Here is a 25,497-nt window from a genome sequence, read left to right on the forward strand (position 1 = left end):
TCCCCTTGGATACAGCAGCGATTCCCCAGATTCATCCGGACTCTAAATTACAGGTGGTGTCCTCCTTTCGATACCTTGGGGTCCTAGTACAATCGCCCCTAACCACTTGCATAACTAATAATTTGGATCTCATATTGAATCGCTTACAGGAGCAAACTAAACAATGGATGGATCTGCCTCTTGACCTTATGGGAAGAGCAAATCTCCTCAAAATGGTCTATCTCCCGAAATTGCTATATGTTATGGCTAATTCCCCATGTGCAATCCCTAAATCTATTTTTAAACGTATTGACACGATATGTGTGACGTTCCTGTGGAAGGGGGGATCCCCTAGAGTGGCACTTGAGACACTAAGGCTGCCGTCATACATGGCCGGCCTGGCATTTCCAAATTTCTTTCTTTATTATTTGGCGTCTCAACTGGTGCATATACATGACTGGTTACATCCAGCCCTGGCAAATGCATGTACTACTACTGAAGGTGCCATCGCAACTTCCATGGAAACCCTCCATAATATCATTTATAGGGGCAAAGTCCCAAATAGACCAGGTACTTCCATGCTGGCCACTACACTTTCAATCTTTCCTTGTCAAAAGAAGTTTATTGAGTATACAATGTTATAAAGATACATAAAGTAAGTTTACAAGGATCTATAAAGTAAGCTCATTGTTTTACAGTAGGGTTTATATAGGTAAATTTCATGAAATTTCAAATATTAAACATTGGGTTCACGTAAACCTAAATTAAAGATATATATCATTTCCTTAGTTACTTTTGTAGGTATTTAAATGATTTATACCTACTATACATATTGTTTACAAGTAGAGTGTATATAGGTCAAATAAATTCTGATAATGAGCTTTAATCGTAAGATGGAGAAAAGGAAAGAGAAAGAAGAAAAAGGGTTGAAAGGTAGAGGTATGGTCCACAAGGTTGTCCCGCTCGTCAGTTTATTATTCTTTTTAGTTCTCTTTGAAGCCTTAGAATGGGTGTCTCTGTAAGTCATTTCACTTTCAATCTTTCAACACATAGTCAAAAAAATTTCTCGACATACTTGGTCGGCATCCCCAAACAATCCGCTGTGGTTTAACCCCACTTTACAGGAACTTAACTCCTTACCCGATGCTAAACATTGGTACTCCAAAGGGGTAAAATATTTATGCCATCTATACAATGATCAGGGCTTTAAAACTTTTCAACAACGGAGACTTGATTTTAATTTACCTAGCTCCTACCTGTTCCACTATTACCAGCTTAGACATGCTATCCGAGCTCAGTTTGGCTCCCTAAACGACCCCATAGACTTGCCCCCATTAGAGAGACTGCTAAGACAACCTGATCCTAATAAACTTGTCTCTGCTTACTACGCTGCCCTAATGACAGACTTTAACCCCAGATTCAGCAAAGCACAGAATAAATGGGCAGATATGGACATTTCACTTACGGAAGAAGACTGGACTGAATTCAGTGACACATACAAAAATACTGTTATCTCATCTAAAGACCGGGTCATACAGATTAAGATTTTTCACCAATCTCATCTTACCCCGGCTAGGCTGTGTAAGATGGGATTGAAACCCAATGCTGAATGTTTCAGGGGCTGTGGGGGAGAGGCTGATTTTCTACATTGCTTCTGGACTTGTCCGGTGGTTCAGGACTTCTGGAAAGAGGTGGGTTCTTTCATTTCCTCGGCTCTAGGACTCCCCAATATTATTCACCCGAAGAATGGCTTATTGGGGGTCTTTGGTGACTTACAGATACCAAAACAGGCTAAGAGACTATTACGTATCCTTTATTTTTATGTTAGAAAGTCTATACTACTATCCTGGAAAGGTATACAAACACCTTTGAAATCTCTGTGGTTAAAACTAATTAATGATGTCATACCGCTTTATAAACTTACCTTTGAACTCAGGAAACGAAAAAAAATGTTCCACAAAATATGGGACAGGTGGCTGGCTAGCCCCATGACCCTCTCTATATAGTGTGTGCTTGATCTATGCCATTCACGTGCCGTGCCAGAATGAACACCATATATATATGTGAATTACTATAACTCATGTTCGTTAATAACTGGTTATGCATAATATATGTAATCAATCTCAGATCGAATTACCACCAGCTAGCTGTTTGGTCTTTTTTCTCCCCCCCCCCTCATATGTAGACAATATATTTGACAAGGTATACCAATGTTTAACAGTGATTTATTTGGTGACTGTTTGTTGTTGTGTTTTTTTTTGTACAACTGGTTTGTATTAAAACAAAATCAATAAAAATATCTTTAAAAAAAAAAAATCATTCCCTCCCCTCATGCCAGGGTACTAGGTGTAATCCTAGACTCTGTCCTGTTCTTTCAGCCTCAAATCCAATAGCTTGTAGGCAGGCCCTGATTTACTCCCTTTGCCGCCCCAAGGCCGGGCCCTTCAATGCCGCCCCCCCCCCCCACACACACACCACCAGAAAGAGCCCCCAGACATAATACGGTCAAAGACTGCAGACATGATACAAGAGATGGTCAGAGACTGCAATCATAGTACAGGAGATGGTCAGAGATTGCAGACATGATACAGGAGACGGTCACAGACTGCAGTTCCTATGGACATTAGTAGATAATGGCCAATTGGCCCTCTCACCTGACCCAGCGATACAGCAATGGTTCCTCTGATCAGGAGTCGGCTCACTCTAAATTGCCCATGGCGACTCCGCTGGGTAGCACCCAGATCTGTATTCCTGCAATGACTCCATTCCTTTCTCCGCCAGGGATGACGCCAGGCTGTGTGGCTTTCCCTCTGGTGGCGCAGGGCAGCGGGGTTCTCTCTCTAATGGTTTTTCCTCAGCACTGCCCTCTCCCTCTGGAGCCCTGGGTGTACTTTCCTGGGTGTAGACCCCCCCAGGACAAACCACCCCCCACCATTAGTACAGACCCCCCCCAGGACAAACCCCCATCCATTAGTACAGACCCCCACCAGGACAAACCCCCCTCCCTTCATTAGTACAGATCCCCCCAGGACAAACCCCCCTCCCTTAGTACAGACCCCCCTAGGACAAACCCCCCTCCCTTCATTAGTACAGACCCCCCCCCCAGGACAAACCCCCATCCATTAGTACAGACCCCCACCAGGACAAACTCCCCTGGCCTTGTGGGAAATCCGGCCCTGCTTGTAGGCTTCACCTCCATAACATCTCTAAAATGTGCCCCTTTTTAACTAATGAAGCCACTAAGCTACTTATTCACTCCCTAGTAGCTCTCACCTTGACTATTGCAACTCCCTTCTCATAGGCCTACCTCTCCATAGGCTATCCCCTCTTCAGTCTATCATGAATGCTGCTGCCAGACTAATCTACATTACCAACAGCTCAGTGTCTACCATCCCTCTCCGCCAATCCCTACCCTGGCTCCCAATCACCCAGCAAATTAAATTCAAAATACTAACAAAAACATACAAAGCCATTCACAACTTTGCCCCGAGCTACATCACCAATCTTGTCTCCAAATATCACCCAAACCTTCCTCTCCGCTCCTCTCAAGACCTCCTGTTCTCAAGCTCCCTTGTCCCCTCCTCCCATGCTCACCTCCAGGACTTCTCCAGAGACTCTTCCATCCTCTGGAAATCTCTACCTCAAACTCTTCAGGGAAGCCTATCACACCTCCTAACTAATCTTTTATCACTTCTATCAGCTCATCCCCCATAGTTACAACCTTTTTTACCACTTGCCCCACCCTATTAGATTGTAAGCTCTTATGAGCAGGGCCCTCTCAACCCTCTTGTATTTTATTGTATTGTAACTGTACTCTCTACCTTTTATATTGTAAAGTGTTGCATAAACTGTTGGCGCTATATAAATCCTGTATAATAGTAATAATAGTGTACTTTTTTATAGATAATGTTGGACAAGGGCAAACACACGGTGCTGGTGATGGATCTCAAGCCAACCACTGAATATTTATTCACTGTACTTGCCATATACCCCAATGTCATTGGAGATTCAGACACAGTTAGGGGAAAAACAAGTAAGTTTTGCTTTGCTTTATTATGTCCTTCTCGCTAAATATTTGCTGACTTGATGTAACTTTATTAATTCATGCATCAAATGACTTTTTATATAAGACAATTAAATCTTGTATTGCCTTTGCTTTAACTCTTGGTTTAGCAGAATGAAGTATCAAGACAGAGTAATGCACATATGCTTTTAAAAGATTACTTAGCCCAGGTTCAAACTAATGCGGGTCTAGCTGAACTTGAACGTTTTCAAACCGGAAATGCAGTCCGACTTCGGGGGAGATTTGACAGACATCTGTACGAGTTCATGCACAGATGTCTATTCAAATCGCCCCTAAAGTCACCATAAGTAGTACAGGAACTACTTTTGGGGATCGGTGCGACGCTGACTTTGGGGACGGTGCCATTGCCAGCAATAGCTGCTGATTTGGCATGCGAATTGACATGTCAAATCACATACCACATACCAAATCAACCCAATGTGAACGTGGGCTGATAAATATGTAATAAGACTTGGCTCTACAAGATGGCACTTACCTTCTCTAATGAGTACATTATCATATCTAACAAATTTGTGGGAACTTTCCTGATTAGTAATACCATTTCCCATACTTGGAAGATAGTTTAAATCATTTCTGTGACATGCATATATGTCCATTGTATTTTGTATTTTTGTATAACTTGCCAGTTTCCTATCTATTGTTTCTCAACAGTATTTTAAACTGATCCTAAATGCAAGTTGAACACAGCTAAAATCATGTTGCATTTGTCCATCTGCATTAGTCCTAAAAGTCCATTAGTCTATTTTCTTACACATTCATTTTTACAATAGAGCATATTTATTGGAATTATATTTTCCTGTTCTTTACAAATTATTCATTCTTACAAACATGTCCCTGTCATAAGCTCACACTGTACCACCATTCAGTACTTAAACCGTTGTTAATTTTACACATATGGTGTTCACTTTACATTACCTCCAATAAAAATCTGGCAGACAAGTGTGGAATATACTTTCTCTGCCTTCACAAAAATGGCTATTCTGTTTGTTTCCAACAAAATGGTATTCACAAGTTAAATTAAAGGAAACCTGTCATGAGAAAAACATAGAGGCTGCCATTACTAAGCTCTTCATTTGATGCTAGTTGCTTGGCTAATATGCTGACCTTCTTCCCTCAAAAAACCTGGCCAGTGTTAGGTATATGGATAAGGACTTGTAGCTTTTCTATGACTTTTCTAATTTGCATAATTAGAAAGTATTTAATCAAGAGGATGAGCGTAACTGCAATGCAACTGACATTTTACAGAAGTTGTCAGCAATAACAGCCCCTGTATTTCTCTTATGATGGGCCTACATTATTTCTAAATATACCTATATATCTATTTGTTTACACAAATTTCTGTCTGCAGCAACTGCAGGACACGTATAGTGGCAAAAGCCTTGCTCTATTGGAGCTGATCCCAGCAAAAATATATGGAAATAAGGAAATGGTTGTTTATTTTCCCTAGCATAGCCAATAAATATTTGCCAGCCAGATGAATGTCTTGAGGATCATGACTAAATATTTATCTACACTTTAGGACTATTGCTATTATAAGTGTACTATTAGAATAATTTTCACAGAGACCATTTATCTAATACCAAGCTTGAATAAGGTTTTTATAACATAATACTGTTGACCTAGTTGTGTAGTTCATTAATATACACATAATAATCTTTTATTCCAATTGATTTATATTTGAAAGCTGCTGTACCTCCTGTAACCAATTTCCGAGTCATAGAAGAGGGTCTTTTTGGTTTAAAAGTAGCCTGGACTCCCCCTTTGGGAAAACTGGAAGGCTACAAGATCTATATCCCACGATGTAAGTAGCACAGTAAAATAAATCATATTTGTTCTTGTGAGATTTGCTAATAATTGAACAAGTTTAGAATGATTGACAGATGGCAGTCTGGATTCATGTTATCTACAAAACCGTGAAAGATCTATCTGTATATTTTAAAAGACATAATTTATATTTGTATATTAAAAAGTGTTTTATATATCTTTGAAAACTAACTATTTAATTTGCAAATGTTTCATATGACTGATTCTAATAATGAGTTTGTTATTCAAAGCATTATAGCGAACAATATTCTTTTTTAAAGTGCATTTCTACTTTTGCATTTAAATTGGGATAACGCCTACTTTATATTTGTTACCATTCAAGTTACCATTGACATAGCATAACTTAAAAACAAATAAAATCTGCATATATTTTTACTGTTTATTTTTTGCTTGCTGAAAAATATTATTTAGCTTCCCCCTTTGGTATAATGTTAAGGAGGAGTCTGGGGCGTGATATCATTATAATTAACCCTGCCTGCATTGTGCTAGCAGATCTCTATTATCAGTTATAAACAAGATGTGCAAGACTCACTGTCCTAACAAAGGGAAAAATCTGAAGGCTTGGGTGTTACACTATATGTTAGTGAACTTTTAAAAACAAATTACAAATAAAAAGCAGTGTTAATACTAATTCAATTAGCACCATATGATAAATATTCAACACCAATTACATGAAAATAGATACAAAATAACATAGAACTGAAACAAAATAAAAAAGTGTCCATAGAAAAAGTGTATCCACATATCATAGCATAGCAGTCTTCCTTAGAGGATCTTCATCCAAAAAAGTCCAATTCACGAAGTGTACACGAAAATCACCTTCTATCTACTATGCAGTAAGATCCACTAGTACTAAAGAAGAATTCACCACCATGTGATATAATTAGGTGCAACACTTACCAGATTTGAAAGACCATTGCATTATAAATGGTCATAATAGGCTTGTTATATCAGGGTTAGAGATGGCTCCACCACGGCATGAAAGCAGCTCCAGCTGCCATGGCCTGTCTGTGACATCATCATATATTGGTGCCTATCCATGCTGTTTGCTGGTCCGATTCAGCATCTCTTTAAGTCCAAGCTATCAGCCTGCTGTAAGACTTTATGTTGCAAGGAATCACCCTTTTTATTTTTTATACTGCAATAAGGTGTTTTGGACCAAAATAAAGGTGAAAAGTTTTTTACAATGGGAGTTTGCATATCTTTTTATTTAATGCTGACCTCGATACTGGAGCTGCTTGTATGCTGTGGTGGAGTTGTTTTTGACCGTGATATAACGAGCGCATTATGACTAGTTCTATGTTATTTTGTATGTATTTTCACATAATTGGAGTTGAATATTTATCACATGGTGGTAATTGAATCTGTTCTAGTGCTGCTTTTTATTTGTATTATTTGTTTGACTGGTATCAAAGTTTTAGGCTGGGTTCACACTATTGCAAATTGGCTGCGGGTTTCACAGCATCCAATTCTCTTGCCAGGAGATTGTGACTGGCTCTCTATGGAGCTGGTTCACACATCTCCGGAGCGGCTTCGGTGCGATTTGCACAGGGGTCCTGTGCGTCTTCTGGTCCATTCCAAATTCAGCCAAAAATTCGGACTGAAATTGGACATGAAACGGTGAACAGGGATGCACCAGACCCCTGCTGTGAGCCGCTCGGTGCAGCAGTGTGAACCCAGCCTAAATGTGGCTGCCTATTCTTAACATCCTGGTGACCTAACGCAGATAATATTTATTTTAAAAACACCCCCCACTCTGTCCTGTATCTTCACATTGCCATATATTCTAAGCAATAGAAACTGCCTATAGTGTCCTATGTATAAACCTGCTCCAAAAACAACTTGTAAATTAAGAAATATTTAAAAAAATATATTTTGTGCTATGTGAATGGGAACATATACCAAACATATAGTGGGCCTTCTCAAATTTGATTGCAGATGTGGAAACACACTTTAAAAATGTTAAAGTTCTACCTAAGAGTATGCACCAGAATGTACCTAATGCTACCTTTACTAGCTACTAAAGCATCTCTGTTTACTTTCACTTTGTTAGATGGCCTGATGTTTCCTGATTTAATAGTCAAACCCTGCTGACTACTATTCCACAGTCCATTGCAACCATTGCAGTAGCCTGTGTATATATTTAAACGTTGTGCCCTACCATGGTCTACTTATTTTACTATATGTCTACCAGACAGAGTCTCAGCGAAAACAACAGACTCTCTGTAGTCATTAACGACCTATGATGCCTATAATAAGTATAGACCAGATGATCCAGGTTGCCTGGCCTTTAGTTCACATGGTAGCACAACGTTTTATTATATTCAAAATAATATTATCATTCGACAATGTTAACATGTACCCTATTTTGTATCAAGTATGAGTTTTAACTTTGGTTTGTTTTTGTTTTTTTCCTCTGACATGTTTTAATTTGCGTTCATTAGCCAACAGGCCTGGATTTACATATGAGCACATTTTAAAAGGAGATGTTTTCTCACACACTATTGATAATTTAGAAGAAGACAAAGAATACACTGTCAGTATCTATGCAGTATATCCACAAGGTCCAAGTGAACCTGTATCTTCAGTGGGACGTACATGTAAGTGAACCAAATAACCCAGTTAGAACAGGAATGTAGAAAATATTGTGATCTACGAAGTGATTACACTGTTTGAACATAATGCCTTATTTAATAATTGCAAACTAGTTAATACACTCTAATACTGTTCCTATAGGACAGGGGTGCCCAACTTTTTGAAGAGCGAGGGCCACTTAAGCGACTTAGTAACTGTTTGTGGGCCACAATGAGTGGAGCAGGCGGATGACAGGTCCATGTCCACTCTGCATATGCAGAGCGGACACGGACACAGCCCACTCTGCTCTATGGGCCCTCCAATCTGCCCAGATGGAAGGGGACAGATCACCTTCTGTTTTTGTTAGCAGATCAGATTGGAGGTAGGTGGGTGTAAATGGCCACAAGTCCGTTTACGTCTGTTGCTCCAAAGAGGTGAATGGAGGGTCCGATTGGGTGGGACAGATCGTGTCAAAGGGGCCTAAGGCTGCTTTCACGCTAATGTGCGGTGGTTAACCCACATTGAGGGTGCAGCGCAGTGCGCCTGTGGCTTTTGCTACGGGTTAACTGCTGTCAGAGAAGTTTCCCATGTTGGACGCTGTGCTGGCCGCTCTGGTGCGCTCCTGTGCGCGCATTCCTATGGGCACTAGTGTGCATGTTCCTGTGAGCACTGGTGTGCGTGCTGGTTTCTGGCTGCGCACGAGTGTGTGCACAGGTGTGCGCGCCTGTGCGCGTCGGTGTGCGCGCACGCAGCGTTTGGCGCCAATCGCCCTTTTTAGGCTGTTAGTGCACTCTGCTCGGTGCTGTCTGATCTTCAGCTCCCCGTGTCCTTGCTCCTGTTACCTGTGTTTGTGTTTCTGATCTCCTGACGACCCGGCTTGCTACTTGGATACCCCTGTCTTCTGCCTGTACCTGATCTCGGCCTGTCTTGACTCTGCAACTGCCAGCTCCTCTGTACCTCACTGCCAGCCTGTTGCCAAACCCTGCTTGTGCCCCGACCTGCCTGCTCTGCTCCTGCTCAGCACCTGTTGCCTGTGTTCCAGCCTACCGACCTGCTGCCTGGAGATTACCTACCCTCCTGCTTCTGGATCCTTGCCGCCAGGCTCTCATACCATTCCGTACTCCCGTGACTCCTGTGTATGCCATCAGGGGCCGCAAGTCGGATACGTAAGGGAGGCCACCCTCTGCCCTATCGGACTCACCGGTCAGGTACGTAGAAGTCTGACAACTGCACTTTACCATAGACTTCTATTATATCCTGCAGGTGTGGTGCACTTTATGAAAGAGCAACAAACCTGCAGGTAATAACAGAAGTCTATGGCTCAGTGCAGGTGACCCTGCGTTGCACCTGCGTATCAGCTTAAAAGCAGCCCAGTAACCACTGCAGAACAGATATGCCCATATATACACTGTGATTTGGTATCACTCCCCCTGTGACAGGAGGTGGCGCTATACAGGAAGCACTCGCAACACACAATATTAGTGAAAACAACAAAAAAGTCCAAATAAAAATCTAAATATATGCAACTGAAGTGTTAATCCACAATGAAGTAGGTGCAAAAAATGCTTCACAAACTTGCAGGAGTACAGTGACACCCCCTTTTGCATCCCCACTCACCAGAACAGGACGACCCCCAGCTTTGCAGTCCAGGGGTCACTTCAGGCTTGTAAACGTGGATTGGTGTCAAAACATCAGATGGTGGATTCCAATAGGAGGCTCACAACAGGATATACAGTCACCCAGAAATGAAAAGAGGATGGTCTAATAGTGAAGTACTGTTATAAAAGTTGATTTAATGCACATAGGGATCGGTACTTGCAAAAAGATGGTTAAAAATAGGCATGGATATAGAGATGTATATAGAGCTGTAGATACAGGAAGCAGCCATTCATAGCATGCGTTCCACGGACCGGAAGTGACGTCAAACCAGGAAATTATGTCAATGCATTTCGCCCTCCCTCAGGACGTCATCAAGGACCTAATTTCCTGCTGATAGAGCCGTCCTTAAATACTGGGAGAGAGAGAAACTCCCCTACTGAAAAACAATCAGAATGGCATTGCGGCCATCTTGTTGGTTAGATAAAAACTGTCACTACCATGGATGCGGCCATCTTGTTGGTTAGATAAAAACTGTCAATACCATGGATGGAGCATGTTCCATAGGAGAGACAAGGTCGCCATGGACCTGGTTGGAAAAAAATTAACTTAGAAAAAACTTTGACGTCAATTCCGGTGACATGGTAAAATTAGTGCCGAATATAAATATACAAAAATACCTAAACACATGAAATTAATAGAAATTAAAAAAAATAATATAAATAATAAAATTAAAAATGAAAATAAAAAAAAATAAAGAATAAAAAATAAAAATAAAAATAAAAATGAAAATGAAAATAGGAAAAAATAAAAATGAAAAACAAAATGAAAATAAAAATAAAAGTAAAAATAATAATAATGATAAAAATAAAATAAAAATTAGAAAAAAATTAAAATAAAAGTAAAAATAAATGAATACCAAAAAATGAAAAAAGAAAAACAGATAAAGTTAATAATAAAACTAAAAAAATGATGAATAAAAACCAAGCGCTGATGTGGATAGATATGTGTGATATAAATAAATTGTGCTTAAAAATATATATATACCAATATAGTTAGTGCTATAAAAAAATCAGTAAATTAAAGCTGCTATCAATATAGGGTGATCAGATAACCAAACAAATAGTACTAAGTATAAAATTGATGCGCTTTAAATAAATAGTGCACAATATGCTGCTGCGACTAAGCTTAAATCCAGGAATAAAAAATGCATACATGTGAATAAAATAAATACATAATTATGGTGCTAATACATGTGTTAAAATTGCCAAAAAAAAAAAAAATTGCCAAAAAAAAAAAAAAAATGCCAAAAAAAATCTTCAAATTGGTGATGTGACGGTTAGTATAAATAAAATAATAATGACACTCTGAGTACAATGTCCAGGCAGAGATAAATAGTGGGAGAAAGTAAAAATAATTAAACAGTTCCTTCCCTTAATCCAGATTGATTGACTCACTGGGTTAGATCGTTTGTATCAGGATATTTAGTTTTTCTTGCATCCCACTTCAACAATTATACTGCTGGTGATTCGGCTCTCAGGATAAAGGTTTTATGCAAAGCAAGCAAAGAAAAAATAGATCATTGTGCAGTGAACTTACTAGATAGTACATAAGCAAAACAGAGACAAGAGATACACTCACAAACTCCCGGTCTATTAGAAGCATTCAAATAAGCAGATTGCAGTCAGCCGCTGTGGACGAGGTTTCCCATAGAGAAACAGCTGCTGTTAACCTTTAGGTGTATTGCAGCACTGAACGTCCTAAGCTCCTCCCACGCGTTACATCACTGACACGTGACTTTTTCAAGGATAAACCCAGGAAGCCACGGCCTCTGTATTTAAGTCCTATGGCATTGTGGTTACCATGGAGACAGCGCTGTGTTCATTGGATCATCATACTGCTTTCTGCTACTAATGACATGTAAATATTTTGGCTTAAGCCTTATTTAATTGTTTTACAAAAAAAAGGGGAACATATATTTATAAATACAGGTTTGCAAACAAATATAGAACACTTCCAGATAAAAAATAAGAACATAAAAATGGACCTAATTAGTGCAGTCACGAAACTCCCTCCATTGGTAAATAGTGTTACTACACATTCAATGTTAACACCTCAGATCGCATGTCATTACATACTGCGATAGATAGCAAAATCACTAATATGTATGTGTACTTCCGCAAGTAAAATACCAATTGATCCATATTGTGTAGTTACTAGCAACATATTGAATAGGCCCGTATTACACTCACATCCACTAGTGAAAATTATATAAAAAAATATAAAAAAATTAAAATAAAAGATTAAGGTTACATTGTTGCGCCACTAGTTCGCCATTGCAACAATGTTTCAAAAAAAAAATTATATTGAAAAATTAAATTAAAATACCAAATAAATTGATACACATAATTGACTACATGCACAACCCAAATATTTGATACTATACACTCATTTACAGTAAAATCAAATATATGATCCCTATGATATTAAAAAATATAATAAAAATTAATTTTATTAAAATAAATACTAAAATATAGACTATCGTTATTATGATATTAAGTGTAAAGAGACAATAAATGTACGTACCAGTTAATACCAACGAAATAAAATATAAATTAAAATTTAAAAATTAAAAATTAATATATATGTAATAAATGTTTAAAAATTGTTTAAAAATTAATAAGGCATGTCTTGAGAGTATCACGGAGTATTAAAAATCTGATATGAAGCAATTAAGATCAAATTCTATGTTTAGGCCATTTGGCGCAAGAGTCCCCATCTGGAATATCCATTTAGACTCGCTTTTACTGAGTTCCCTTATCTTATTTGAGCCTCTCCAATGTGGCTTGTATTTCTGAATCGCCCAAAATTTCAACTGTTTGGGGTCACTATTGTGGTGCATAGCAAAATGTCTGGAGACATTATGCTTAGGGAAAGATTTTTTGATGTTCTGGATATGTTCCCTTATGCGTTTCCACATAGGCCTCTTGGTTCTACCAATATATTGTAGTGAGCATGAGCATTGCGAAACATATACTACTCCTTCCGTCCTGCACGATATAAAGTCCTTAATAGTATGTTCATTGCCAGTACTTGTTGCTGTGAATTTATTACACTTTTGCCCATTTTGTTGGGTATTGATGCAAGCGTAACATCTTTTACAGGGGAAGAACCCTTTCCCCTGGAAAAAGGATAATTCCGTCAATCTTTTGGGGGGTTCTCTGCCTGGACATTGTACTCAGAGTGTCATTATTATTTTATTTATACTAACCGTCACATCACCAATTTGAAGATTTTTTTTGGCATTTTTTTTTGGCAATTTTTTTTTTTTTTTTTGGCAATTTTAACACATGTATTAGCACCATAATTATGCTAAACCTTAGCACTAAACCTCCCATACTAAAGTACCTCCCATTTACCAGAATTGGCGAATACTTGGACAGTTTCTTGCAGCCGTTGGCACAGAGTTGTCCTGCATATCTTAAAGATAGTAGGAACCTCATGGAATTGTTCTCATAGAACAAGTAGAGGTTAATGAAGGTGACATACTGGCCAGCATTGATGTCAATTCTCTATATACCAATATCCAACAGAAACATGCTGTTGAAGCTGTGATATGGGCCCTAAATAGTACGAAGATGAAAAATAAACAAAAAGATTTTTTGGTTCATGCTTTAGATTTGGCCATGAGTCATAACTTTTTCTGGCATGACAAGCAGATTTATAGGCAAAAGAGAGGGGTAGCAATGGGGGCTAGGTATGCCCCCTCAGTTGCTAACTTGTTCATGAGTTCCTGGGAAAAAGATGCCATCTTTAGTAGTAATTTCCCTCAGCTTAAGTTTCACAAGCGTTATATTGATTGCATCATTATAGTTTGGGCAGGATCAAATAAGTAATTTTTACGTTTTTTGTCAAAAATTGGTGAGAATAGATTTGGTATCTCCTTCTCGTCAACTTCTGACAATCAAAGCATAATTTTTTTTGGATTTAGTCATCTTCAAAGAGAACCATCAACTGTCCACTAAAACCTATTTTAAGGAAGTGGACAGAAATGGCTACATTCCGCTAGGAAGCTGTCACTACCCCCGATGGCTTAGCACAATTCCTAAAAGCCAATTCCTGAGGGTTAGGTGGAATTGTGCCAGAATCAAGGATTTCGACCTACAGGCTAAGGTTTTGTTTGACTGTTTTTTGGAAAAAATAAGACTTTGGCAGTTGTAAGAGGCACTGATAGAGACAATCTGTTTAAGAAAAAAGTGGTGGACGATAGAGACTTTGGCATCTCATTTATGACGGGTTTCACCGTCAGTACAAACAGGTGGACAAAAATCATCCGTAAATATTGGCACCTTCTGTTGAAGGGTAATGATGTCGCTAAGGTGCTACCAAACAAACCACAGTTTATCTACACCAAACCCCCCACTTTACATTTGAGATTATCCCCCAGCGTTGTTGATCCACCTAAGGAAACATGTACCTTTTTGGATCAGGTGGGTTTTTTTAGTTGTGGGAGGTGTGTGATGTGTAAAACATCCAAACATAGGGTATGGATTTCACTTCACATGCCTCAGGTGAGTCTTTTATAATCAACAAGTTCATCACGTGTTGGTACGACCCATGTCGCTTACCTCTTGTCCTGCCCCTGTGGTATTCAGTACATAGGCAGGACCACTAGGGCACTGGGGATCAGACTACGTGAACACATTTACAGAATGAAAAAGGGTTTTAAACATCACAGTTTATCCAATCATTTTAAGTTGGCCCACGGTAAGGACCCAAGTGGGCTTACCTTCTGTGGTATTGACAGAGTTGCAGGGCACTGGAGAGGGGGTAATCTTAAAAGAGCCATTTCTCACAATGAGACCCAGTGGATCCATCATTTAAGAATTATGAGCCCTCAGGGGTTGAACATCGAACTAGACCTGAACTGTTTCTTGTCCAATTTTTAGTATGGGAGGTTTAGTGCTGTTGTCCTGTTAGGGGTTGTTTTTAGCTTTATTATTTACTTTATCGTTTTTTCTTTTTTCATTTTTTGGTATTCATTTATTTTTACTTTTATTTTTAGCTTTTTTTCTATTTTTTATTTTATTTTTATCATTATTATTATTTTTACTTTTATTTTTATTTTCATTTTCATTTTGTTTTCCATTTTTATTTTTTTCCTATTTTCATTTTTATTTTTATTTTCATTTTTATTTTTATTGTTATTATTTATATTCACATTTATTTATTTATTTATTTATTTATTTTTATTTCTATTCATTTCATGTGTTTAGTTTTAGGTATAGGTTTATAGGTTTTTGTATATTTATATTTGGCACTAATTTTACCATGTCACTGGAATTGACGTCAAAGTTTTTTCTAAGTTAGTTTTTTACCAACCAGGTCCATGATGACCTTGTCTCTCCTATGGACCATGCTCCATCCATGGTATTGACAGTTTTTATCTAACCAACAAATTGGCCACATCCATGGTAGTGACAGTTTTTATCCAACCAACAAGATGGCCGCAATGCCATTCTGATTGGTTTTCAGTGGGGAGTTTCTCTCTCTCCCAGTATTTAAGGATGGCTCTATCAGCAGGAAATGAGGTCCTTGATGATGCCCTGAGGGAGGGCAAAATGCATTGACATAATTTCCTGGTTTGACCTCACTTCCAGTCTGTGGAACGCATGCTATGAACGGCTGCTTCCTGTATCTACAGCTCTATATCCATGCCTGTTTTTAACCGTCTTTTTGTAAGTACCAATACCTATGTGCATTAAATCAACTTTTATAACAGTACTTCACTATTAGTCCATCCTCTTTTCATTTCTGGTTGCCTTTATATCCTGTTGAGAGCCTCCTATTGGAATCTATCATCTGATGTTTACACCGATCCACCATCTGATGTTTTGACACCAATCCACGTGTGTGGGATACCACTTAAAGGCCTGAAGTGACCCCTGGACTGCAAAGCTGGGGGTCGTCCTGTTCTGGTGAGTGGGGATGCAAAAGGGGGTGTCACTGTACTCCTGCAAGTTTGTGAAGCATTTTTTGCACCTACTTCATTGTGGACTAACACTTCAGTTGCATTTATACACTTATATTGTGTGTTGCGAGCGCTGTATTTTTTTTATCTACATTTATCCAAGTGATTAGCACCTTGTCTACAGCAGCTGCATTTCATTATCACTTAGTTGTTTCCATCCGCACAAGTTTATATTTAGTAATATATTTTCACATACAGGAAGTATGGGCTTATGCAGCTCTGCTCTGCAGCCGCTTGCTTCCTCTACCGCTGGCTTCATTCACAACACTGATGCTCTGGGATGGCGGGTTGGCAACCCGTGATCTGGGCTTGCCAACCCGCCATCCCAGAGCAGGAGTTCGTGAGTCACATCAGAGGGCTCAGTGGGCCACACGTGGCCCCCGGGCCACTGGTTGGGCACCCCTGCTATAGGAAAAAAATTGATCTACTGAATGTGTTAACTTTCCATCGGTAACAATCTGCAAAAGCTAGTAAGCAATCATTAACAGATATTATTGTCAATTTGACCCACAAATTTGACATGCCAAAGACCACAAAAAAATGTAGCTTTTTGTGTGCTAAATTGAAAAATAGATTTATTCAAGAGCAAATGTGGTCCTAGTAATGGTCTGCCTTTATAAGGGTCCTAAAAAGTGCATATAGGTATTTAAGGGTTTTAAAACTAACCATTTGCACCAAAATATATCATAGGTAAAGTGCCAGAAATGCCTTATTTCCTGAAACTGACCAGTCATCAGTGGCATTTAATTACTAATGGTTTTTGAGATCTATCTTGAAAATAAATAAAACTGCATTTTTGTGCACAAGTATCTCTATTTACAAACTTATGAGCAGATTGATAGTATAAATGTAAAGGTACTAAAGTAGACTTCACATTAATATTACAAGCCTGGTGAATATGTTCCTGACATACAATATACAGAAACGATACCATTAACCATTTCAGCCCCAGAAGGATTTACCCCCTTCCTGACCAAGCCCTTGTTGTCATACAGCACTGCGTCGATTTAACTGACAATTGCGCAGTCATGCGATGTTGTACTCAAACAAAATTGACGTCCTTTTTTCCCCACAAATAGAGCTTTCTTTTGGTGGTATTTGATCACCTCTGCGTTTTTTATTTTTTGCGCTATAAACAAAAAAAGAGCGCCAATTTTGAAAAAAAAAAAGAGCAATATTCTTTACTCTTTGCTATAATAAATATCCCCAAAAATATATAAAAAAAACAAATTTCTTCTTCAGTTTAGGCCAATATGTATTCTTCTACATATTTTTGGTAACAAAAAAATCGCAATAAGCATATATTGATTGGTTTGCACAAAAGTTATCATGTCTACAAAATAAGGGATAGATTTATGGCATTATTATTATTATTTTTTTTATTAATAATGGCGGTGATCTGCGATTTTTATCGTGACTGCAACATTGAGGCGGACAGATCGGACACTTTTGACACTATTTTGGGACCATTGGCATTTATACAGCGATCAGTGCTATAAAAATGCACTGATTACTGTGTAAATGTTACTGGCAAGGAAGGGGTTAAACACTAGGGGGTTCTAACTGTAGGAGGGATGGGCTCACTAGAACATGACAGAGTTCACTGCTCCCGATCACTGGGAGCAGTAGATCCCTGTCATGTTGCTAGGCAAAACAGGGAAATGCCTTGTTTACATAGGCATCTCCCCGTTCTGCCTCTCCATGCCATGATCGCGGGCGATCAGTTGACATAGAGTCCGCGGGACATGCCAGCACGCTCCTACGGCATGCGACGCGTGCGTGCACGCTAGCCCCTGATAACTGAGTGACGTACAGGTACGTCGTTTTGCGCACCCATGCCACTTTGCCAACGTACATCAGCGTGAGTCAGTTGGCAAGTGGTTTAAAAAAAAAAAATGGAACTTATAAAAACTAAAACAGTCTTTAAAGTGTTTAGGTGCACCTGTCAGTAGTTTTACAAGTTTACATGAATACCTTCTAAACATAGCACAATATACATCAGCAGTATCATTTTAAACAACCACTATACCTTTAATAATTAAAAAGTTGGGGGCATGGCTTGGACTTCCATGTGAGTGGACGTGTCTCACACAAGCTGAATCCTGAAGTGGGCCCGATATACCGCCACAATAAACCGGTGTGGAGCCACTCCCGCAGCGACACCCGGCCGCCATACACCTAAAACGTAGATGTCCAAAAGTACTAGAGGAGAGCCTCCCTGCTGACTGGCATGGCCAAAATGGCGGAAGGGAAGGAGCATCAACCCTCGGCAGCTGCACGCCTGGAAAGGTATGCTAATGACACAAGCAACCACAAAAGCACACAGCCCCATACCTCATATGCAGCACAGGCAGCAAACAACGTTTCCCAAATGCAGTCCCAGCAAACAGCACAGCATGTCACAGAGAAGATGGCACCCATAGCTGCAGAGCACACAGTGAAAAATCCACCCCCCCCTTCTCTGAAACAGCAGGTCCCTCAGATACTGAGCATACTGAGCCATCCCTGCATGATATACTGACCGCAGTCCACACGTATGGCTCCTCACTGACTGAACTATCTGTGGAGGTTAAAAGCATGAAATTATATTACATATAAGACAGGACTTCCAAAAAAATGAGAGAGAGAGCCACTGCTCTGGAGGGAAGAGTGAGCACACTAGACGATGAATTACCCCCTGTTGCTCAGGATATTCACATAACTTCAGCTAAAGCCACAGAAACACCAAATAGAGTTGAGAACAGATTGAAAAGATCAATTATTTGCATTGTTGGTATGCCAGAAAAATCTGAAGGGAAAAACCCCACTGATTTTATTGAAACCTGGCTAGCTGACACATTTGGGAGAAACAACCTTACTCCATTCTTTTCTGTAGAGAGAGCCCACAGAGTGCCACTCCGTCCACCGCCACCAGGGGGCAATGACAGAGCATTTTTGCTGAAACTTTTACATTACAAAGACAGGGATATTATCCTCCGTCTGGCTAGACAGAAACCCAATATGGAAGTACAAGGTGCCAGAGTATCCATATACCCATATTTCTCAGCAGCTGTGCAGAAACAAAAGGCAAAATACACAGAGGTTAAGAAGAGACTGCGAGCAATCTTGGTGATATATTCCATGCTCTACCCTGCCAAGCTGCGTGTGGTTGCTGATGGCTCGGTACATTTTTTTGAAAATCCAATTATGGCTACCAACTGGCTTGACCGCCATGAAAGGCAACTGTAGGCGGCCGTACGCGGAAACGAACTGGGATAAGAAAACGCATAAACTGCATATACTGATACCTAATGCTCACCTTAAAAGTAATGGAGCCCATAGAGAGACATGACTGACTTTATTGATTTCTCTTATTTGTTACCAGTAACCCTTGTGGTTTTTGACTTTAAGGGCACAAGGTCCCAGCCCTGGTTATTACCCCACCAAGAGCCCTGCAGGGCATCATTGGAAGGCTTTCCAATGGTAATTACATTGTTCAAGTTTGTTTTTCTTTTTTCAGTTTTTAAGCCCTGGTTGATTAGGCAATGCATACTTGGGTCACACGGCAAGTCCGCTTTGTTGTTAGATGCGGATCCGCAGAACGAGACAAACAGCACTAGTCGCGTGATACACTTTATACATTCCAGAGCCTATGCTGAACTATCTGATTTGGTCTCTCACAGGCTTCCCATACAAGAGAATGGGATACACCCAGAAATAAGACTAAATGAATAAGCGAACAGAATCGATCCTCTCATGGAATGTGAGAGGCCTGCATGACCCTAAAAAGAGAACTGCCATTTTCACCTCTATCTCACACCGGACTCCCACTGTCATATGTTTGCAATAGACACATCTCACTAAAGACACCACCAACCTGTTACACCTCTTCAAGTATCCTGTCCAATACCATTCTACACATACCTGGTATTCAAGGGGTGTAAGTGTACTGTTTTCCAGGACTACCTCATTTACAAAAATTGATGCACAAATTGATGCAGAGGGCAGATTTATTTTTCTGATGGGAACTTGGGAATCGCATGCATGTGTGATCATAAATGTGTATATACCTCCGCCATTTCATTTAACGGTGCTACGATGTCTTTCCAGATTTCTAGCTAGATATCCTCAGGTTCTGGTGTATGTAATGGGGGATTTTAACCTTACCCTGGACACGTCTTTGGATGTGCACAGGAAGTACTGCCCGCAGGGTCCCAGGACATATACAGCTCTTGCCAAATATATAACAGAAATTGGGCTTTTTGATTTATGGCGGTGTAAGTTTCCTTTTAAGGCACAGTTCTCATGTCACTCACTGATGCAGTCCACTTTGTCACGCACTGATTTAGCATTGGGCAATACATTAACACACTACTATGACCCTAAGGTCACCTATCTTACCAGAGGTCTCTCTAAACAATCCCCGGTACAACTCAGTTTAACCTTCCCTACCGTTAAACTCCCTATACACTGGAAAATGAATCCTTTCTGGATTCCTCTGTTTAGAGACACTAAACATATGCAAATACAAATTCAACACTTTTTACTGGGTAATAAACACTCTGCCCCACCTGGTGTGGTTTGAGATACTCTGAAGGCCTTTATCAGGGGGATGTGTATCAAGGAGATAGCCACAATGAAAACAAACAGCAAGCAGTGAGCAACAGATGCCAGTGTAGCGGTAGACAAAGCAGAGGAGGAATTCTTACAAGCTCCCACACCTGATAGTGAAAGAATATGGAAAGATGCACAAAAAAATATACCGCACCATTCATAACCAACAATCAGAAAACAAACACTTCTTTACCTCCCAGACATACTTTGAAGAGGGGGAAAAAACAGGTCATGTGTTATCGGTAATAGCTAAATCACAACAATAATTAAAAAGTTGTCTTTGAACTCCATTCCAGTGACTAACTCAAGGTTAGGATGATGTTATCAATATCCTGCAGGCTAAAATAGGTGTTTCCTCAATATACAATCTTCAAGTAATCAGTAATTATGTAACACATCACAAGGTAAAGGGCTTCAGCAGTGTACTGATCAGTGTCAGACATTTGTGAACTGCACAGTGTCCACAGTGCTGACCCTGGATGGTGCCTCAGATAAAGATGGTGCCACCCATCTTGAGAGAAAAACATGATATGAAGACACTGTCAGGGGAGTACTGTGATATCTGTGAGAGGTAATATAAAACCTGTATTAAATTTGTACTTTGCTTAGTATGCATTCACTAACATGTAGTAATATATCTGACACTAGATTCATATTAACTTTTTTTTAAATATAAGCTTATAATCTCTTGTTCAATATTTTTATTGAATTTTTTGCATAAGAAAAGACAAAGTATAGCAGATATTATAACAAGGGATAAATATATGAACAATAGAGACATATCAATATAGTCTTTACTAAAATAATTCTCACAGGCTAGGAGAAATCAGAGATAATAAGTAAAATTTTAAATTAGTCAATAAATTGTGGACCACAATATTAATCAAAATTTATATATGAAACATATAAAGTATGCCTCCAGACCACCTAACCACCCCTCTTGGGCTCAAACTGTGGATAGGTGGGGGCATGGATAAACAAAAATGATATTGCTAATACAGATAGGAATTAGTCCATATAGTACATCTGAGAGAATAGGAAAAAAATCTAAATGGGGAACGAAAAAAAGGAGTGATACTCTCATTATAAATTATTGACTATATTTAACTATTGGAGAAGAAAAATTGTGAAAGTCTAATATGTATAAAGGCATTACTCATTAATAATGAGATATGAGTCATTCAAATAAGATGTAAGGATATCCCTTAATTATCAATAACATAATAAATAATAAAGGAAAGGAAAAGATATTAGAGAGAGAAGAGAAAAGAATAGAATAGAATAAGAGACTTATACGGGCATTATGACCTTAGTGCTGAATATTAAATAAAATTTATATAGGTTTGCCCTAGAAATTAAAGAAATCTAAGAGAAATAGATAGTAAGATAAGAATATAAAGAAGAGAATAGAGAAGAAAAGAAAAGAAAAGAATCCCCCGAAGTGGTGTCCCGACTCCCGACTTAGATAAGCAATAATACATCGATATTATAGGAACTTTAATAGGGTAACATCAATGACTGGTCGAAATCTGAAGAAAAAAAGTGTTTAACCCATGGCTGCCAAATCATACGGAATTTATCAATATTATTATCTTCGATAGCTGTCATTTTTGCGAAAATAAGGGCCTTGTTCGTTCTATGTTTGACTTCTGCCACAATCAGAGTATTAGACGTCCATGCTTTGGCTATAGTTTGTTTGGCTGCAGTATTGATTTGAATGAGCAATTTGTATTGATTACGGGTTATGTTGTCTGGTTTAAGATTTAGGAGTGCAATGGCTGGATCTAGTGTTATAGGAATTTCTAATGCTTTAGATGCCATGGCAAATACTTTTTTCCAGAAGTCTTGTGCAATCGTGCATTGCCACCATATATGCAGGTGGGTACCTGGTGAGGAACAACCTCTGAAGCAATTACTAGGATAAGAAGGAGTAAATTTAGCAATCCTAGCTGGTACTAAATACCAACGTGCCAAAACTTTGAAGTTAGTTTCAAGAGCAAAGCAATTAGGGGAAGAGGATTTGGTAGCCATCCATATGTTAGACCAGTCATCGATAGTGAATGTCTGTCCTAAATCTGTTGCCCATTTAGCAGTATAAGACGGAAGTATATCATTAGGAGTATTAATGAAATTTTGATAAATGAGTGAAATAATCCCTCTAGCATGTGGGTCACTCATACAAATATGTTCAAATTGAGACAATTGATTAAGCATAGTACCGGTCCTAAGAAAAGGCGTATAAAAATTCTTGATTTGTAGATAACGAAATATTTCATTACAAGGTAATTCATTGTTATCACATAAAGTAGAGAATGCTTGAAATTTATCAATAGAGACTAGTTTATATAATCTAACCAGGTTTGTAGAAGACCAAGCAGAAAATGACTTTGGAAATTTCCAAGCAGGATAAAAAGCTGGGTTCCCCAGAAAAGAAAGAAGGGGATTGTGCATAGATTGAAGCATATGAGATTTACCAAACTTATCCCAAATATTTAATGAATGTTTCGTAATGGGGTTAAATAGATGAGATCTATCTCTAGGTTGCTACCATAACAAATTGGCTACAGATATGGGGTCACAATCAATAGATTCAATAGCTACCCAAAGGGGTATTTCTTCCTTAGAATGGTATTTAGTTAAAATTGATATTTGTGCAGCGTGATAATAAGAGGAAAAGTTTGGTAACCCCAATCCCCCACATGTTTTGTTAAGGTAAAGAGTGGATTTAGATATACGGGGTTTAATATTACCCCAAATGAACGACATCACTTTACTTTGTGTAATTCTAAAGAAATATGATGGTATAGAAATTGGAAGTACTCTAAATAGGTATAAATATTTCGGTAATAACGACATTTTTATAGTATTTATCCGTCCCAACCATGACAATGGAAGAGAGGACCATTGTTTCATAAGGCCTGTGGTCTGTTTCAATAGAGGTAGATAATTGACTGCAAAAAGATCAGAAAGTGAGGATGTGAGGTATATGCCTAAGTATGATAATTTATGAGAGACCCAATTAAATGGTAAGGAATTTTGAGCCTATTGAAGTTCTGAGACTGATAAAGATATATTTAGTGCATTTGATTTAACTGGGTTTACAAAGAGTCCTGAAATATGTGCAAATTTATCAAGTACGCAAAGAAGATTAGGGGCGGAAATGTGGGGATGTGATAAAAAAATAAGGATATCGTCTGCAAAAAGACAAAGCTTGTGTTGATAACCACCTAATTCAATACCTTTGATGTCTGGAGTAGATCTGATTAATTGTGCTAAAGGTTCTATAAGCAGAGCGAAAATCAACGGGGATAGGGGGCAACCCTGTCTCGTACCTCTTCTAATATCGAGCATTGCCGATTTATAACCGGCATATTTAATATAAGCCTTCGGGTTGTTATAAAGAGAGGAAACCCAGGTCAGAAAATGTATTCCAAAACCCCATTTTTGAAGCATATACTGCATATAAGGCCAGGTAACTGAGTCAAATGCTTTTTTGATGTCTAAAGATAAGAGACAGGTTGGGATGCGTCTGGATTTGGCTGCATGAATGAGTAAAAGGGATCTCCTTATATTATCTGCTGCTTGTCTCTTGGGCATAAAACCCGTTTGGTCCCTGTGTATAAGTTGACCAATAATATTGTTCAATCTAGATGCCCATTATTTTAGCAAGCAATTTAATATCCAAATTGAGTAGGGATATAGGGCGATGATTAGTCCAAGAGGTAGTATCAGAACGGGGTTTGGGAATCATAACTATAATAGATTTTAATGTCTCAGATTGAAATAAGTGTCCTGCCAAAATAGAATTGAATGCTCTAGTCAAGATTGGAGTTAAGATCTGTTCAAAATTTTTATAATATGATGCCAAAAACCCGTCAGGGCCCTGTCTTTTATGGAGTTTTAAACTTTTTATAGCATTCTGAACTTCAATATTTGTGATAGGACACTCAAGTCTCTCACGTTGTTCATTTGCTAGAGTAGGGAGTTTGATATTGGAAAAAAGAGTATCTGCATTGATTTGATTAAAATCATGAGTATATGAATACACTTTAGCTAAATTAGAACGAAATATTTCTAATATTTTAATTGGATTACTAGTGTATGCATCACTTGACGTTTTCAGTCGTATAGGGGTCCGTATTTGATCTATTGATTTTAAATTTCTTGCCAAAGAGGTGGTAGGTTTGTTGGCATTAAGGTATTGAATGTGTTGTCGTTTACGTATAAGTTTGTCAGCTGAGTCAGATAAAAATAGATCTAGATCAAGACGAGCTTTGTCTAATTTAGAATTATTAATTGCATTCGGGGATGATTGAAAGGCAGAATGACAAGAGTTAAAGACATCTTCCAACTTTGCAAACAAAAGTTTATGTTCTCTTTTGAGATTTGTAGCTTGTTGTATCAGTCTTCCACGAATAACCACTTTGTGAGCTTCCCACAACATGGTGTCAGAAATATCTCCGGTATCATTGGAAGAAAGATAATCCTTTAGTGCTATTTCAATTTCACTACGACGGGAAGGGTGAGTTAATGTGGAATCATTAATACACCAATTAGTATTGTGGGATCTGGGTATTGTAGATGCAATGGATGTGCGTATCGCACAATGATCCATCCATGTAAAAGGTATAATGCTTGAAGATAAAATTTCAGGGGTCATGCTATAAGGGATTAGGATATGATCTATGCGTGAGAATGATTTATGTGGGTAGGAATAATGCGTAAAACGTCTACTAGTAGGATTAAGCTCTCGCCATGTGTCTACCAAACCATGTTTAGTAAGTAGATGTTGAAGAGTTATTTTAATAGACCTATT

General features: G+C 38.7%; 1 protein-coding gene across 1 annotated transcript in view; it reads left to right on the forward strand.

The window, feature by feature from the left end:
- LOC141131772 (uncharacterized) overlaps positions 1 to 25,497 on the forward strand; it is a 759,715-nt gene that overhangs the window by 110,627 nt on the left and 623,591 nt on the right. Inside the window, exons 8-10 of the mRNA XM_073619424.1 lie at positions 3,883 to 4,012; positions 5,748 to 5,864; positions 8,332 to 8,487. Coding sequence (XP_073475525.1) covers positions 3,883 to 4,012; positions 5,748 to 5,864; positions 8,332 to 8,487 — 403 coding nt within the window. The remainder of the gene's footprint in view (positions 1 to 3,882; positions 4,013 to 5,747; positions 5,865 to 8,331; positions 8,488 to 25,497) is intronic.

Source organism: Aquarana catesbeiana, linkage group LG03 (assembly GCF_042186555.1).
Source record: "Aquarana catesbeiana isolate 2022-GZ linkage group LG03, ASM4218655v1, whole genome shotgun sequence".
NCBI lineage: Eukaryota > Metazoa > Chordata > Amphibia > Anura > Ranidae > Aquarana > Aquarana catesbeiana.